At 44.2% G+C, this 17,493-nt stretch overlaps 1 protein-coding gene across 12 annotated transcripts in view; it reads left to right on the top strand.

Annotated features, from left to right (window-relative positions):
• Window positions 1-17,493, top strand: part of SEPTIN11 (septin 11) — a 138,985-nt gene that overhangs the window by 36,712 nt on the left and 84,780 nt on the right. For 8 of the 12 annotated variants that reach the window (XR_012434853.1, XM_015450065.3, XM_015450064.4 and 5 more), the window contains exon 1: window positions 12,325-12,502. Coding sequence is in view for 11 of the 12 variants with exons in the window: in XM_015450065.3 (XP_015305551.1) it covers window positions 12,476-12,502 (27 nt within the window). In the remaining variant the exon portion in view is untranslated. Of the gene's footprint in view, window positions 1-6,776; window positions 6,865-12,324; window positions 12,503-17,493 lie in introns of those variants that run through there. The other 4 variants (XM_074039842.1, XM_045392453.3, XM_074039841.1 and 1 more) reach the window with 1 other exon arrangement.

Genomic DNA, 17,493 nt, shown 5'->3' with positions numbered 1-17,493 from the left:
CATGAGCCACCGCACCCGGCCCATGTAAACTCTTAAAATCTTTTAAAAATAGATATACATGCACATAATTTAAAAAGGAAGATGCAGAAACATAAAAGAAGGTAAGTAAGTGTCCGTCTGTACTAATTGTTTTCAGCCACAAGTAATAGAAACCTGACACCTGATGGGTAGGGAAATGTATTCATTCTCTTACCAGAGATGGGAGACAGAGTTCAAAGTTAATTTAGCAGCTTCACAGTATTATCAAGGACACAGATTCTTTCTGTTTTTCTACTCTGCTCTCTACTGCCTGGCCTTCAGCCTAAGGCTAACTTATTTCATAGTTTTCAAATGGAAACAGTTGGGCTTCATCCTTCCTTATTTGTGTCCAACAGGACAGAAAAAAACTGACTTTCTGTGAATTTCTCCTTAGAGTGAGAAAGCAAATTCTAGAAGCTTCCAGCAAACCTCTCCTCTGCTCTCCTCTCATTCACTGGACAGAATTGGGTCACACATGTCTTCTTTAACAAATCACTGTCAGGGGAAAGGAATCATACCTGTAACAATCAGCATCATCCCTGGCTAAAAAGTCCATTTTTCAAATGCATTTATGTAGAATGGATGTGGTTGAGTCACTCACAATGTTCATCACCTTGACCCACACCTGCCCCATGTGCTCTTTCACAAAGGCAAACACTATTCCTGATCTCTAGTGCATCCTTCTGAAGATGCATGTTCATTTAGATGCATTCTCTTCCCTTGTTACAGGAATGGTAGTGTAGCATGCATGTTGTCTTACATGTTGTTTTTTTTTTTTATAGTATACACTATTGGTAAATGTTTAATGAATAAATGCTAAGTTCAGAAACATATTTTGTAAGCCAGATGGCTTTTATCCTAATTATGCATTTTCTTGTTTGCCTTTTATACTCCACTAGCAATTAAGGTGGTTTTTTTTTTGTTTTTTGTTTTTTTAAGTTCCAGCAATTTCAGTTTTACTAAGGGAAAAATAAGGAAGAGTCTTTGTATGGACTGGGGCCAGGGTATTAAAGGGGACAGCAGATCCTAGGTGCCAATATGGTAGTGGCAGCAGACAGAAGAGAATCCCAAGGGGTATGTAAAATAATATAATAACAACAATAATAGTGCCTCCTATGTACCAGATTGTGCTAAACATATATTCAGTAAGAACCAAGTTGGGGCCAGGCGCAGTGGCTCACACCTGTAATCCCAGCACTTTGGGAGGCCCAGGCGGGTGGATCATGAGGTCAGGAGATCGAGACCATCCTGGCTAACACGGTGAAACCCCGTCTCTACTAAAAATACAAAAAATTAGCCAAGCGTGGTGGTGGACCCCTGTAGTCCCAGCTACTTGGGAGGCTGAGGCAGGAGAATGGCGTGAACCCGGGAGGCAGAGCTGGCAGTGAGCCAAGATCGTGTCACTGTACTCCAGCCTGGGAGACAGAGCGAGACTCTGTCTCAAAAAAAAAAAGAAACAAGTTGGGTGTCCTTGGTCGGCTGTCTCTTCACAGCTAATGATTCTCCTTCAAATGCTAGACCTTATGATTTTTAGTGTTTTAACAATGGAGGTGATTCTCTTAGCCTTTGTGAGTGAAACTCCAAGAGCTATATTAAGAAAGATATGAGTACTAAGGAGGCAACATAGCTTGTTGATGAGAGATGTGGGTGGTGTAGGGTAACAAACTCAGGCTTGAATCCTAGCTCTACCACTTACTAATTTCACAGTGCTAATTAGCTATTGGATAATGTGGAGGATTTTGTTTTGTTTTTTGTAGAGATGGGTCCTTGCTATGTTGCCCAGGCTGGTCTCAAACACCTGGCCTCAAACACCTGGCCTCAAGCCATCCTCCTGCCTTGACCTCCCAAAGTGGATAATATTCTTATTGTCTCTATACTTCAGTATCCTCATCATAAAATAGAGAAATACCAGAGGATTGCTTTGATGATTAAATAAGGGATGCATACAAAATACTTTGCATGGCACCTGACACAGAATAAGCATTCAACAAATCTAAGCAAAAGTTTGATGACATGTGATAACTTCTAGAGAAAGAGGTCCACTCTTACAGGTTTTGATATCACAAAAACAATACTGGTACAGCAATTTAAGATTTTTTTTTATTGATGTATAACTTGTATACAATAATATATACCCATTTTAAGTGTACAGACAAATGAATTTTGACAAATTCACTCATCTAATCATCACTATAACCATGATACAGAACATTTTTATCACTCCAAAAGTCCATCTTGTGCTCTTTTCAAGTTCATCCTCCTTACCTGATACCCCAAGCCACCACTGTTTTGCTTTCTGTAACTATAGTTTTGCGTTTTTCGAATTTCATGTATGTTGAATTTGTAATTTTGGGGTCTGACTTCTTTCTTTCTTTTTTTTTTTTTTTTTTTTTTTTGAGACGGAGTCTTGCTCTGTCGCCCAGGCTGGAATGCAGTGGCCGGATCTCAGCTCACTGCAAGCTCCGCCTCCCGGGTTTATGCCATTCTCCTGCCTCAGTTTCCTGAGTAGCTGGGACTACAGGCGCCCGCCACCTCGCCCGGCTAGTTTTTTGTATTTTTTTAGTAGAGATGGGGTTTCACCGTGTTAGCCAGTATGGTCTCCATCTCGTGACCTCATGATCCGCCCGTCTCGGTCTCCCAAAGTGCTGGGATTACAGGCTTGAGCCACCGCGCCTGGCCTTGACTTCTTTTACTCAGAAAAATGTTATTTGAGATGTATCTACATTTTGCATGTATCCATGGTTTATTTTATAGCAAAGTAGTGTTCTATTATGTAAATATAGGCACCACAATTTGTTTATCAGTTAACCTGTTGTTGAACTCTTGGGTTGTTTCAGTTTTTGGCTACTATGCATAAAGCTGCTATGAATACTTTTTTGTGGACTCATTATTTATGTTGTGTAACTATTTTTTAGGGTAAATGTAGAGTCATATGGTAAATACATGTTTAGCTGTATAAGAAACTGTCAATCTGTTTTCCAAAGTGCTTGTACATTTTGCATTTTCACTAACTGCAATGGTTTGGATGTGGTCTGTCCCTACCAAAACACATGTTGAAATTTTATCCCCAGTGTGGTGGTGTTGGGAGGTAGGCTAGTGGAAGGTGTTTGGGTGAGGGAGATGGATCCCTCAAGAATAGATTAATGCCCTCTACAGATGTGAGGGAGTTCTTGCTCTGAGAGAATGGATTCGTTCCCATGACAATAAGTTGTTAAAAATGAGTTTGGCTTCCTTGGTTTGTCTCTCTTGTATCCTCTCTCACGATGTAATCTTTGCACACACCCTGTCTTTCTGCTTTCTGTCATGAGTTGAAGCAACATGAGGCCTTCACCAGATGCAGCTGCCCAAACTTGACTCTTCTAGCCACCACAATCATAAGCCCAATAAACCTCTTTTTTAAAGTAAAGTACCCAGCCTCAGGTATTCTGTTACAGAAACACTAAACAAAGACAGCAACAAGGCATCAGAGTTTCAGTACTCCACATCTTCCCAAACAACTGGAATCATCAGTCTTTCCAATTTTCACCATTCTACTAGAAGGCATACAATTGTACTTTAATTTGCATTTCTCTGATGACTAATGATGTTGACCACCATTTCACGTGTATGTGGCCAAACATAGATCTTCTTTTATTATGTGGATGTTCACATACTTTGTCCATTATTACTATTTTTTGCAAATGGTGCAGGTATTTTCCCCCAGTCTGTGGCTTACCTTTTTAGTTTCTTAATGGTGTATTTTGAGGAGCAAAAATTTGAATTTTGATAATATCCAGTTGGTTAGTGCTTTCTGTGTCTCCTCTAAAAAATTGTTGCCTAACCCACAGTCATGAAGAATTTTTCTTTGTTTTCTTCTAAACAAAGCTTTACTGTTTACATTTAGGTTTATGATCCATTGGATTCAATCTTGTGTATGGGTGAAATAAGGTTTGAGGTTATTTTCTTCTATATGGATATCCAATAGTCCCACCATGATTAGTTGAAAAGACTATCCTTTCCCACAAAATTATCTTGGCACTTGTGGCGACAATCAATTGACCATATGTGTCTATATGTAGACTTTCCATATGCTCTTCCATTGGACTATATGATTGTATGTTGGCCGATTCCATGTCTTGATTATTGTAGCTTTTTAGTTAAGTATTGAAATTGTACAGTGGAAGTTATCCAACTTTGTTCTTTTTCAAAATTGTTTTGGCTAGCTAGCATAGGTCTTTTGTGTTTTCACATACATTTTGCAATCAGATTGTTAATTTCTATTTTTAAAAAAGCTTGCTTGGATTTCAATTGGGATTATATTGAATCTGTAGATCAATTTGGGGAGGATTACATCTTAACAATATTGAGTCTTTCAATCCATGATCATGGTATATTTCTCCATTACTTATTTCTTTAATTTCTCTCAACAGAGTTTTATGGGTTTTTAGAGTACAGATCTTACACGTATTTTGATCAACTTATCTCTATTTTGTTTTTGATATTGTTGTACAATGATTGTTTATATGGTTATTTCGTTATAATAATGATCCTATGAGATAAATATGAGCTTCATTTATTAGTTAAAAAAATGGAGCTCAAAGGGATCAAAAGTTTGGCTTAATATCATATGACCGGCTAATCCCATTTCTGGAAATGGATCTTGCAGATATACTTTCATATGTTCAAAATGACTAGCACAAGGTTATTATTGCAGCATGGTTTATCATGATAAAAGATTGGAAGAACCTTGAGTTTATCCATGAGACTTTATCAACGATACAGCCTTAGAAACAGTAGGCAGCTGTATAAAAGAATGAAGAAGATAACTATGTATCTATATAAAAGGAACTACAAAATATATTAAGTAAAAAAAAGGTACACAATGTTATACATAGTATATTTTTTGTTTCATGTGCAATATGGGGTAAGGTAGGAAATAAGGATACATATTTACATCTGCTACAAGTTGCTTAGAAAAACTCTGGAAAGATACATGAGACAATAATAAACTACTTCTTCTTGGGAGGCATGAGGACTGGATAGATGGTGAATAGAGTGGAAACTTCATTCTGCATCATTTTATGTTTTAAAAAAAACTGTGTAAGTATATTACCTCTGAGACTGCTGATTTCCTCCTAGTGTCCATTTTTCATTTCTTCCCTTTACAAGTAGGACATCCCCCCTGAGTTTTTGAAGGACATATCCTAGCCTCCCCTGCAGCTAAGTACATTCCTGGGACTGAGTTTTTGCCAGTGGAATGTGAACACAAGGGACTTATGTTATTTCCATGTCACTTCCTTAAATGGAAACTAGTATGTTCTACTTTCTTTTCTTCACCCTTTCCATGGCCTAGAATGTGGATATGGTGCTGGTGAGATTGTTTTGATCAGAGTAGATGAGGTAACAATCAGAAATAAACATCTAGGCTGGGTGCAGTGGCTCATGTCTGTAATCCCAGCACTTTGGAAGGACGAGGCAGGTGGATCACCTGAGGTCAGGAGTTCGAGACCAGTGTGGCCAACATGGTGAAATCCCGTCTCTACTAAAAATACACAAAAATTAGCTGGGTGTGGTGGTTTGCACCTGTAGTCCCAGCTATTTGGGAGCCTGGGGCAGGCGAATCACTTGAATCCAGGAGGTAGAGTTTACAGTGAGCTGAGATCGTGCCACTGCACTCCAGCCTGGGTGATAGAGCAAGACTGTCTCAAAAACAAAACAAAAACCCATCTATTTTTCTTTAACCAATGACTCTTGGAATATTCCCATTATAGCAGCTTAGCCTATACCCAAATACATCAACTCAAAAATTTTTTGTAGCTCATGATGTTTGGCAGTGTAGGAACATGAATGCAAGTGTCCTGACTCCCAAGCCCATGTTTTCTCTGCTGATGAGTAGGAAGGCAGCCTTGCGATGGCTGGTTCATTATCTTCCTAAAGTGTGGAATGATGATGCATGAAGTATAATCTGCCAAAATTCATGATACCAACCAACCTACAGCCACTTCTGCTGATTCAGATCGGACTAAATAAAATACAGACAGAAGTAAGGTGAGATATAATGCTGATGACTTTTGAAATCTCAGCCTGGAAGGAGAATTAGTGGCAAAGCAAATTCAACTTGGGAAAATTAACAAAATGAACATAATCTAATAGGTATCAGTACATGCGGTGGCAAGGAAATTATGACCGAAATATTGTAAGTCAAGGAAGTTTTACCTCATTCAAAAGGAACAAGTCTACAGTAAGGGAGATGAAGGTGCAGAGTAACCCCTGCATCAGAGAGTTATTCAGCTGGTAGAAATGGACAATGGTAGAATGGTAGATAGCAACTAGGATGAGACAAAAGGTGAGGTGTAAGTGACATGGCTGTCAGAATATACAAGTGCATATGATTCTCTTCTAATTCAGTGGCAGTATCTAGTATTCAGAGAGACTTCCACCACATAAATTTTCTAGGCTCATGAAAAAGAATAATAGCTGTCACCACAATGACTGGCCACAGGGAGAAAGGAATTATCTGAGAAGGAGCAATGCCAGAGCCAGGGGGAACTGACCCAGCTCCAGGGCTGGCTGCCAAACAGAGTGGCCAGCAGGCCAATCTTACTCTAAGGAGCATGTCACTACACAGGACGTACTTATTGCAATCAGATTTTTAAAAGAGTGTGCTTTAAAGAGTAGCACAGCCAATAAGAATGGAAATGACCCTGCAGGCTTAGATAATTTTTGCCTTTAAAAAGAATACCAAGACATTTTTTAAAATTTATTTTTTGTTTTTCAAGTAATATTTGCCACAGGAGGGTGAACAAGAAAGGATGGAAGCTACTGCTTGGTGCTGATGACATAATGCTATCACATGACAAAGAAAAGGTAAAACTCAAGTTTTAATTTATTTGTCTCCTCTCTCAAAGAGACTGTTTTAATGAAAAAAGGTAGAATAAGCATGACTTAAAGGCTACTAACATCCAGCATGGCAAACAAGCAATCAATTGCTTTAAATGAGTTTCCAGGCCTAAATGAATTATCCATGAAAGAAACTTCATAAGTGACCATAAAGGTAATTACTCACTTTCCAGAAGCCAGAGAAAAATATGAAATGTCAAAAGATTGAAGAGGGGCAAATCTTGTCTTGATTTTCAAAGAGATAAAAAGTGGTAGGGGCAAAGAAGAGTCAGAGAATTATTGGTAAATTTAACATTGCCTAGCAATTTTCTAGAATGATTTTTAAATGCATTTTTTAACAAAGAAAAGAAGGGATAATCACTGGAGCCTATGTGAGTTTATAAATGACAGTTTCAAAGTTTTTGCCTATCCATGTTTATCAGAATTTCAGTGGATCCTGTATCCTGTAAACTTGCTGAGTTCACTTATTACTTTTAATGATTTTTTAGTGGACTCCTTAGGATTTTCTGTATGTTTGTGTTATCTGTGAATAGAGAGTTTTACTTTTTCCTCTCAAATGTAGATGTCTTTTACAACATTTTATTGAACATTTTTACGTATTATGTTGCAGAAGGAGTTCAGGATCTGTTGTCAGTTAAACTGTCCAAAATTAAAGTGGCAAAAGCTAACTTATCCCATTTTGTGTGTGTGCTTTTGTTTGTTGTTGTTGTTGTTGTTGTTGTTATTTTGAGACTCAGTCTTGCTCTATTGCCCAGGCTGGAGTGCAGCAGTGCAATCTTGGCTCACTGTAACCTCTGTCTCCCCGGTTCAAGTGATTCTTATGCTTCAGCCTCCTGAATAGCTGGGATTACAGGTGCCTGCCACCATGCCTGGCTAACTTTTGTATTTTAGTAGAGATGAGGTTTCACCATGTTGGCCAGGCTGGTCTCGAACTTGTGACCTCAAGTGATCCGCCCACCTTGGCCTCCCAAAGTGCTGGGATTACAGGTGTGAGCCACTGTGCCCAGCCTCCTGTTCTTCTTGTATCCCTTTATAATTAATCATTTTTATGGTAGTCGAGTGATCTAATCTTAGGGTTCTTTGACTGTAAACCACAGAAACGAATCCTAGATAACTTAAGCCAGAAAATAAAAAAATAAATTATAGACCCTATAAACTGTAACAATTTGCCAAAAAGTAAAAAATAATGTACGGCCTGCATAAACTGTAACAATTTGTATTGTCTTTGTGTCACTTGATTCGAGATTCAAATGTAACAGTATCTAATTGGCCAGGCTTAGATCACATACTTTCTTAGAGTGTATGTACTGTGGTGATGAAAGGAAGGGTGTGATGGAAAGTCTCTTCAGGAGCTTCTTATTGAAAATAAATTAAATTAATTTTTTTGGACATGAGGTCTTGCTATGTTGCCCAGGTTGGAGTACAGTGGCTATTCACAGGCTCCATCGTAACGCACTACAGCCTTAAACTCCTGGCTTTAAGTGATCTTCCTGCCTCAGCCTCTTGAGTAGCTGGGACTACACCATGCCACCACTGCCGGCGAGGAACTTTTTTTTTTTTTTTGAGATGGAGTCTGGCTCTGTCACCCAGGCTGAAGTGTAGTGGTGAGACCTCCACTCACTGCAACCTCCACCTTGTGGGTTCAAGCGATTCTCCTGCCTCAGCCTCCTGAGTAGTTGGGATTAAAGGTATGCACCAGCACATCCCCTAATTTTTGTATTTTTAGTAGAGATGGGGTTTCGCCATGTTGGCCAGGCTGGTCTCGAACTCTTGACCTCAGGTGATCCACCCACCTTGGCCTCCCAAAGTGCTGGGATTACAAGGTATGAACCACCACGCCTGGCCCGGAACTTCTTTTTTAAGAGGCATTTACTTTTTACCAAGTTGGAACATTCATTGGAAAAGCTCTCCAAATAAATTGGAGTTCAATTAAAAAGGGAATAGACCCTAGATTTCTAACAATGTCAAATATTCACTGTAGCTGTTTTCTAAAATGCAAATTTTATTTGCTTAAAGACCTCCTTGACTCTTCATTACCTTAGTATGGCAATAAAAATCATTCATTTCCTAGCCTTTACCCTCATCTCCAACTCAAAATTTATCGAATATATCAGACCATGTGACAGAAGCTAATAGATTAAAAAAAAAGCACTCTTACCTTAAGACATTCATAGTCTAGTGACAGAAGCATGATAGTACGACCACTTCTTGATTGCTTAACATGTCTAAAGCAGAGTTTACCGGCAATAATAGCTGGGGTCGCCATAAGTCCTTGTTTTTCCTATTGTCCTGGGATCGTTACTATCAGCACAAACCCCTTTTTTCCAATCTCAAAAGTTTCTCAGTTTGGATGGAAATTATAGGTAATTCTAACACTAATAATACAGTATTTTCTCAGTTAACTCTCAAAACAATTCTGTGAAGGAATGAGATGTTACATTCCTACTGGATAATGTGAGTAGAGTTTTATAAAAAGACTATTTGCAAAGGTGTGTGCAAAATGAAGGGAAACCATAGGAGTTTACTGTGGGTCACCCTAGGGAGGGATACTGGCTGCTTCCTTTGGTTAAGGGATGCAGCCAGCCTGCCATGGTGCCATAGCAAGGGAGCCAGGGGGGGGAATAAATAACCGTGCTCCTTCCTCTTTGTTCCATTGCTCTTGCTTCCCAGTGCCTTAACTCAAGAGGAAGGTAGAGGGAAAGAAAGTCCATTGAGTTAAGGCTCCAAAGGACAGACAGCAGGTTGGAGAGTGGATCTGGCCAACAGAACATGTCCTCTACCAAGACTCACTGTTACTACCCTATTTTACAATAGAAAAAAAAAAAATGAGATGAAGAAAGTTTAACTTATTTAATATAACAAAGCTAATAAATGATCATCTGCAGCTTAAGTGCCAGGTTCTCCCCACTCTGCCACTCTCTCGTTAAGGCTCCTATATTCTAGCAATGCCAGAATATCCATCCCCCCGCCCATAGCATCCTCACATCCCAAATGAGATGTTGGAATATGTAACGTTAAGTTGTGCTGATTAGAATAAACTAACCTACCCACCAAGGTAGGGCATTGACATTCTTGTAATCTAAGCAGATGAGCTTAGAGCATATACATTCACAAAATAAATAAGTACAAAATAAAAATTTAATAAATTCTACAGTCTGTTCTGGTGAAGATAACACACAGTTCCTTTGCAATTGCCCTTACATCCGGTTGGCAGTGTGGGGAGCCCTCTTTTCCCAGGCCTTACAGGAGGCCTCTGGTACATGGGCAGTGCTGCTGCTGTCTGATCCTCCTTATGGAGAAAGAACAAAATGTCCATGTACCAGAGCTGCAGAAGAAAAAGTATTTGTCTTCCCCCTCCCTTCGCACAGCACCTATCTGTGTGTAATCTTATTATCATATTTTTTGAGACGGGGTCTCACTGTCACCCAGACTGGAGTGCACTGGTGCGATCTCGGCTCACTGCAACCGCCGCCTCTGGAGTTCCAGCGATTCTCCCACCTCAGCCTCCATAGTAGCTGGGACTACAGGCAAGAGCCACCATGCCCGGCTAACTTTTGCATTTTTTTTTGTAGAGACGAGGTTTCACCATGTTGGCCCACCTTAGCCTCCCAAGGTGCTGGGATTACAGGCGTGAGCCACTGCGCCCGGCCCATTTATGTGTAATCTTAATTCAACACGAATTGAGCGCCTACTGTATGTTTGGCATAAAATGGTGGTACCTGACTTCAAAAGATTTGGAGTCTAGAGGGCAGAAATTGAAGAGGTTGGTGCTCTGCACGTCTGAGTCCGCCCACAGACTGAACAAACAAGCTCTGTGTCAGCGCCGCCCCTCACCTTTCTTACACGGCCGGACTTTTCTCTGGTAGTTCCACAGCTGTCCTGCCAGTGTAATTCAGACGGGGTGACCGAGCCCCTCGCCTACCTACCGGCGGAAACCAGTATCAGTTCCGCGGCAGCCAGACTCGCTCCCGGAGACTACTGACCCTCAGCCCAAGGCTGCGAGGGCGTCGGGAGTCTTGAGGCCCACCCAGGCAAGGCCAGCGGGACAGGGAGACTCAAGGCCCCGGGGGATCTGGGCGTTTGAAGACTCAGGTCAGACTCTGAGGCGCCCCAGTCTAAAGAGGCGGTTTGTCTTTTCCCTAATTCAGGAAGCCAGGCTGTCCCTGGGGGCGTCGTCCCGAGGGCCGATCACAGCCCTTCCCTCCTCACCACACTTTGCCTGTGCTCTCCACCCAACTGGTTCCCCGCTCTGTCCGTCGCTGTCCTCAATCGCCTTGTTGTCGTGGGCCCCCTCTCCGGCCCACGAGGGGCCGAGGGGATCCACAGCTTATCTGACACACCTCGCTGCCCCACACGCACCCGGACCTGGCCATTCTGCCGGCCCCTCAGACAGGCAATAACACTCCAACATCTGCTGGGAAAAAAAATCTTCCCCACGCCGGAGGAGTTCCCAGTCCCACGCGCCTACAGTCGCACCCACTCGAGCCACCCGCCTGGTGCTGTCGCCGCGCCCTCCTGCCGCAGCCCCAGCGCGCACGCCTCCGGGTCGCTGGGTCTGTCGCCAGCGATCGAAGTCGGCTGATTCCCCACGTGTGACCGCTCCAGTGACACCCAGGGGAGGCCTCGGTCCCTACGCTCTAGAGCAACCAATGGCTGCCTTAATTCTTCAGCGGGGGCGTTTTTTTTCTTCCTCCCAAGCAGGCGGCGGTTGGGTCGGCCTCAGGCAGCAGCTACTACTACGGCCTCTTCCTCTCCAGTGGAATCCCCTGTCCGCCCGCGCGCCACAGTGACAGCTTCCAGATGCCTGTCTTTTAGTCTCCCTTCTCAGGGGGAGCGGTGGGCGACCGAGTGCGGCCTGGAAGGCCCCCACGTGGGAAGGGAAGACTTGCGGAGGGGCAATTCTTCCAGTGCGGGGACGTGGCGTCCCGCCCAGCCGCACTTCGGTCGCCCACCGCTCCGCCTGGTGGCTCGCAGCCCCTTCCAGGCCGGCTTCTCCAGGTGGGGCGTGCTAGTCCAGGGCTAACTTTCCGCCAGGTGTTGTCCCTGCCACCCGTCTTCCCCCGGCCGCCCTTCCTTCTCCCGGCGGCCACTGGAGCTGCAGGCTTCGTGGGGCGCGTGGCGGGCCCCGGGGCTAGGAGCTCGCGCCCAGGCTTTTACTCGGATTCCGGCACCTGATGGAGCGGGGAGTGGCGGCCAGCGCACAGGCTGGGGGCACCTCATGGCAGCGGAGAGGGTCGTTTTGGGGCGGAGGGGCGAACCCTGCGCCCCGGGCAAGCGGAGCCGGACTCGGAGCCCGCCCACCATCCTCCCGCCCACCACCGCGGCCCGGCGCGCAGGCTCACACCCCTTCCTGGGGAAGCGAATGGTCCCTTCCAGGCGGGTGGCCATGTTGCTCTAATAAAGCGGGAGGGGCGGCGGCGTGGGGGGAGCAGATGCCGCTGGCTGCGAGCGGGACTCTGGCGAGCAGAGCGCAGCCGCGAGGGAGACGCGAGGGAGGCGAGCCGGAGCTGGAGCACTAGCAGCAGCCGGAGTCGGCGGAGAGCACCCGGGCGCAGCCGGAGCCGGTGCTGCAGCTGAGATGGCCGTGGCCGTGGGGAGACCGTCTGTGAGTGCTGGGGCCTCGCCTGCTGCTCCTCGGGCGCCGGGTGGTCTCTGCTCTGGGGCGGGTGTGGTGGGGACCACAGGGGAGCCGGGCGGGGGCTCGGCCCCGCAGCGGCGGCTGTGGGTGTGTGCACGAATTTGGGCGCGTGTCTGGGGTCGGGGTGAGGAGCCCAGGGGCTTAGTTACGTGATGCAACAGTGGATCGCCTCGTCGCGCCCCTCTTCTGAGGATGCGAAAGAAAAAGGACCCCTCTCCTGTTCCCTTTAAAATGATTCTTTGAGGAGCGGCGTGTCTCAGCCGCCTCCCTCTCCCGGCGCACCTCTTCCCTCGTGACAGCCAGAAGGGCGCCGGGTTCGGGGCTTTCCTCCCGTCTCCCCCGCGCCGAGGGGGCGCTCAGGGCGTGGGAATTGCGAGCTGAAGCGCTGCGTGTGGTACGGCTGTAGAAGCGGGTCAGAGGGGTGGGATTTCCGTGGTGGCCTCCCCAGCGCATTGTGAGATCCCTGACACCCTCGGGCATCCACCCGGGTGAGCGAGCCCTGCCCAGGATGTGGACAAAGCCCCAGATAACACACACAAAGTTTTCTGGAGGCTCCCTTGTGGTGTGGGTGGAAGGATTGAAATGTTCTGCGGCCGAAAGGCCGGGGGCGGCGGGCCGAGGAGGCTAGGACGCGAGGAAGAGGAAGGGCGGGCGGGTGCGTGAAAAATCGAGTGCCCCACGGCGGGAGGGAGGAGAGTAGGAAGGAGGCGATACCTTTGCCCCGAGTGTGTGGGCCAAGGCGCCGCGCCTACTGGGGTGCAAGACTCGGTCCGCGCCCCGGGGCCGGGCCGGAGGAGAGCGGGACTCCGAGGGTGCGGTTCAGTGGCCGCTCCGCATCCCCAAGTGAAAGGCGGAGGAAGGGGCGGCGGCGGCCTTTGCTTTTTATTGGAAGGAGCGGAGCTGGGTGGGAAAGGCGGAGTCCTCCTGTTTTCCCTTTCCCCTTTTCTTGTCGATGTTCACAGTCCACTCTCGCCTTACTGGCTTTGGGGGCGCCTCGGGCGAGGTCCTTCCCTGTCTATCACCTCTTCCCTTTCTCTTCTTCCCTTTCCCACAACTGTGCAGCTGCAGGTGGTGGCTCGGAAGATTTTGTAGTTACGGACGAAAGACTTACTGAGATACTGGAAGCTCGGAAATCCCAGAAATGCAAGGCTGTGCTCTCAGGCTCCCGGCTCTTCCCCCTCTCCCCGCCTAACTCCTCCCCAGATACGCGCGCCTTTTGCATCCTACCCCCTCGCGAGAAGTTCATGGGTCCCTTTGCGGATTCTAATTCGGTTTGGTGGTTCGGCTGCCCGCGGTGCTTTCAAAACGTTTTCTGCAGTCAGAAGACAACAGTGGTCATATCGAATCATAACTGTCTTTTAGGCCTTTTCAACTCTGCGATTTAATGACATGGCTCTTTTAAGAATTCTGGTCTTCTTTTGCACATAAATTGTGCTCTTGATCATTAGTGGTCACACGTAGATTATTGTTACTGAGGAAATTTGCATAGTCTCGGCTAGTCGTTTTATTTTTTGGTGAGAAAATTGAGGTCTATAGAGGTCAAATTTATCTGGTTAAATTACTCTTCCCCCTGCCCGCATTATACCTATTAGCAAGGCGTAGATTCAGATAACCAAAATAACAATATCTGCTTTAGAGAAATTGGTAAGCGTTTAGGAATGCAAATATTCAGTGGGGGTGTATGTCTTTTTCAGTAACACCTATTATTGCTGGTGCATTCTTGAGGGATGGAGGAGGTGGAAGAAATAATTAGCTGCACATTTTCTATAAATTAGTTCATATATGTCAGTTAAATAGAAACAGTATGTGGATTTAAGGTTTAGTTGTGTGGCCATAATCATATCCAACACCAAGTCGGCCAACCATATGTGAGCCTAATCCCACAGAATTCTTATGTTACACCTCCCTCTTCAGATAATAGAGGAGATTTTTTTAAGTATATGTGCACAGAGGAAGTGACTTCTTTCTGCGCACTCCCTGTTGTCACTGGAATTAAATTATAACCTAAAGATAGAAGACTTTTCTTTTGGAAACCTAACGTATGGGTGATTAGGAATTGATTATAAAGTTAGAAAGTCTACAGAAAATGTATGATCACATTTCACAGAGAATTGTTGAAGCCTTTCACTTTGTTCGTTGGGTTACTGTCTTAAGTGTGGTCTCTGCAGTTATGGCTTTAAAACAAAGTTGGTGAGTGGGGAAGATTCTTCAGACACAGCTCCATGGAATCTACACTGCATCTTTAAAGTTAAGAGTTCTCTGGCCCTCCCATTTCCTTATCTAGTCTGTGATTTCACCAAAAGAAAGGAAGGCTGCGCTGAGGGAAAAGAACCACTCCAAAGTTGATTTATGTGTGAATGGAGTTTCCCTAGTTATTTCTTCAATTAGATTTTTTAAAAAGTTATTTAGGACAACAGGAGCATATCTCCTTTCCCGATAAATACCTTTCCCCGCCAGACTGAAGCAAAATGTAATCTGAATAACTTACCCTGAATTTTCAATATTCTTGAATGGGAACATCTGAGTGTGATATCCCAGGTAAATATGACATTTTAGTGGACAAAAATGCTTACATGTCAAATGCACTATTTTCTATCTTATGAAATGGATATATTCTGTTACAAACCATTCAAACCTCAAGTCTAAATTCAGTTACGTTTAGGTGGATTTGTTATTGACTGCAAAACAAAAGCTTCAATTTAGTGTGATACTGTTTATTTCAGTTTTAATTTTGATCCCTAGCTTCTCCATTTCCCCACTGATGGGTTTTGGGTTTAGCCCTAAGAAGACCCTGAAGCACATCTGCTGTTTGCCTGGTATAACTGATGATTAGCAAGAACATTTTACCCCCAAGGGATGTGTCTGCATTTTGGATGAATTAGCATTTTTGCGTCCAAGTCCTGGGGCAGCTATTATCTTTATTTTAAACAGACATGGCAATTCACTCTACTTGAGAATCAGGCTTTATGTAGCTGATCGACTCTCTTAAGCTGTGGTGTTCATCAGTTTATAGATTCTAGGAGTTGAAAGGAACTTTAGAGGTCACTTGGGTTAGCCTGCTCCCCAGTGCAGAAATATTTCTTTATCCCTAACAAAAAGTATGTTTAAACTTTGCTGGTGGTGGAGATTTCCCTATGATATCCTTCAAGAAATGCACTTAACTGCTCTTTTATCTGTTGAGCATATAAGGAAATGGAAAACCAAGTTTCTATTTGCTCATTTAACACCATTTGTTAAGCACCTGCTATGTGTCTGGTACTATTCTAGGTGTTGGGGATATAGCAGTGGACAAGAAATTTTCTTCTTACCAGGAACTTTATTGTTTGAGAGATTTGGTGTATTCAAGTGACAGACTTCAGTGTAAATGTGTAAAATCATTTAGGGAGAAAAGGAATTATATGCCTATTGCTGACTCAGCAAATATGATTCAGGTGAAGGTTCATATCTGTCTGAGGATAATTATAGGCGATTCCTAAAGACGAGGTTCCTCTTCAAGAGCAGGGAGTGTGGGAAGGGGAGGAGTACTGCCAATGAAATGTTATTTTCCCTTGTTATAAAACTGCCATTTTTGTGACTTGAAAATGTGGCCCCAGATGGGTGGCTGTGGTCAGTGTGCCTGGAGAAACATGAATGGAGCCAAGAAAGGTCCAGGGGAGGGCCACCTAAATAGTAAAGGGGCTGTCATCTCAGGTCGGTTTTCAAAAATTAGAACTTTTTAGTCAGTGATACAAATTATACACACTGAGGCTCTATAAGCAGTTATTAAGGAATGCAAGAAGTTTCTGAGGTACAATAATCTCTCCTTTTAAAATCTTTTGAAAGCTATAGATTAATTTTATCTTTTAAATTATATTCTTTAAAAATGATGTGTCTACAGTGAAAAGGAAACCCAAGGAATTGATTAAAAGAACAAAACTGCCCATATCCCACTATCCTGATATAGTGGCTCTTAGGTGGTTAGTCTATTTCATCACTTTTTTGAGCAAATATAACCCATCTTGTATAAACTGCTACCTAGAAACCAAACTGTGTGCCTGAATGAGTCCTATGTGACCATTTGAATAATCTTAGAATAAAGGAAGTGGATGCTTAGTGTTTGGGCATGGGCCATCCTATGTCTGTGAAAGGAACAAATGATTGTGGGACTCTGCTGTTTCCTTGATTTGGATGGCCTACTTGATTGATTGCCAAAAGACCAAGTGTTTATACTCTACCCAATGATGATGTCACACTGATCATGATCATCGGATTTAGACTGTGGCACAGGCCACAGAGTTTTCTGTGCCTGTGTTTCTCTTTATAGGGCTCTAAACTTGGTTGGGGATAGATGCCACTCTTGGATTTTATTGGGATCCATCTTTCATAGTCTTAGCTAGACTTGTCTCAAATGGGGTCAGCAAAGCTAAACCATTATTTAAATGAACTAAAGCTTCTATCCTTTTTCCCAAGGAGATCTACTTTACAATATAATTGATACCCTCCCCCACCCCCTTTTAAAAAGTCTGGATTGACAGAAAACTCCCAACTAAACAATACTTCCCCCGACCCACTCATGCCTGCTGGCAGCCCATCAATGCAGCTGCTGTTGAACATAAAAACAAGACTTGGGCTAAGGTGATAGAGACAGACTTCTAAAAGGAATTTGCTGGGCGATCTAAAATAAAATTCACATTGTTCCAGGCTTGGCCTGAGATAGAAATCAGAAGTCTGTTCCCTGATGTGACAAAGCCAAGGCACTAGAGCCACCTCTTTTTGGGATTGATGCCAGGGCGTGTGAGCACATCGCTCAAGCCAAATGGCACAGGAAGTCCAGTTGTGTGGACACATTCTGCCCACCTGCTGAACTGTGACTGGGTGGGATGGAGTGTGAAACATTGAGAGAGGGGCAGGCTGAGGTGGAGAGGGAGAAAAGAGACCATATTCCAAAAGGACCATTTTTGGTACTGACAAATAGGAGC

Source organism: Macaca fascicularis, chromosome 5, assembly GCF_037993035.2.
Source record: "Macaca fascicularis isolate 582-1 chromosome 5, T2T-MFA8v1.1".
In the NCBI taxonomy this organism is placed as follows: domain Eukaryota; kingdom Metazoa; phylum Chordata; class Mammalia; order Primates; family Cercopithecidae; genus Macaca; species Macaca fascicularis.
This window is presented reverse-complemented; position numbering and strand designations above follow the sequence as displayed.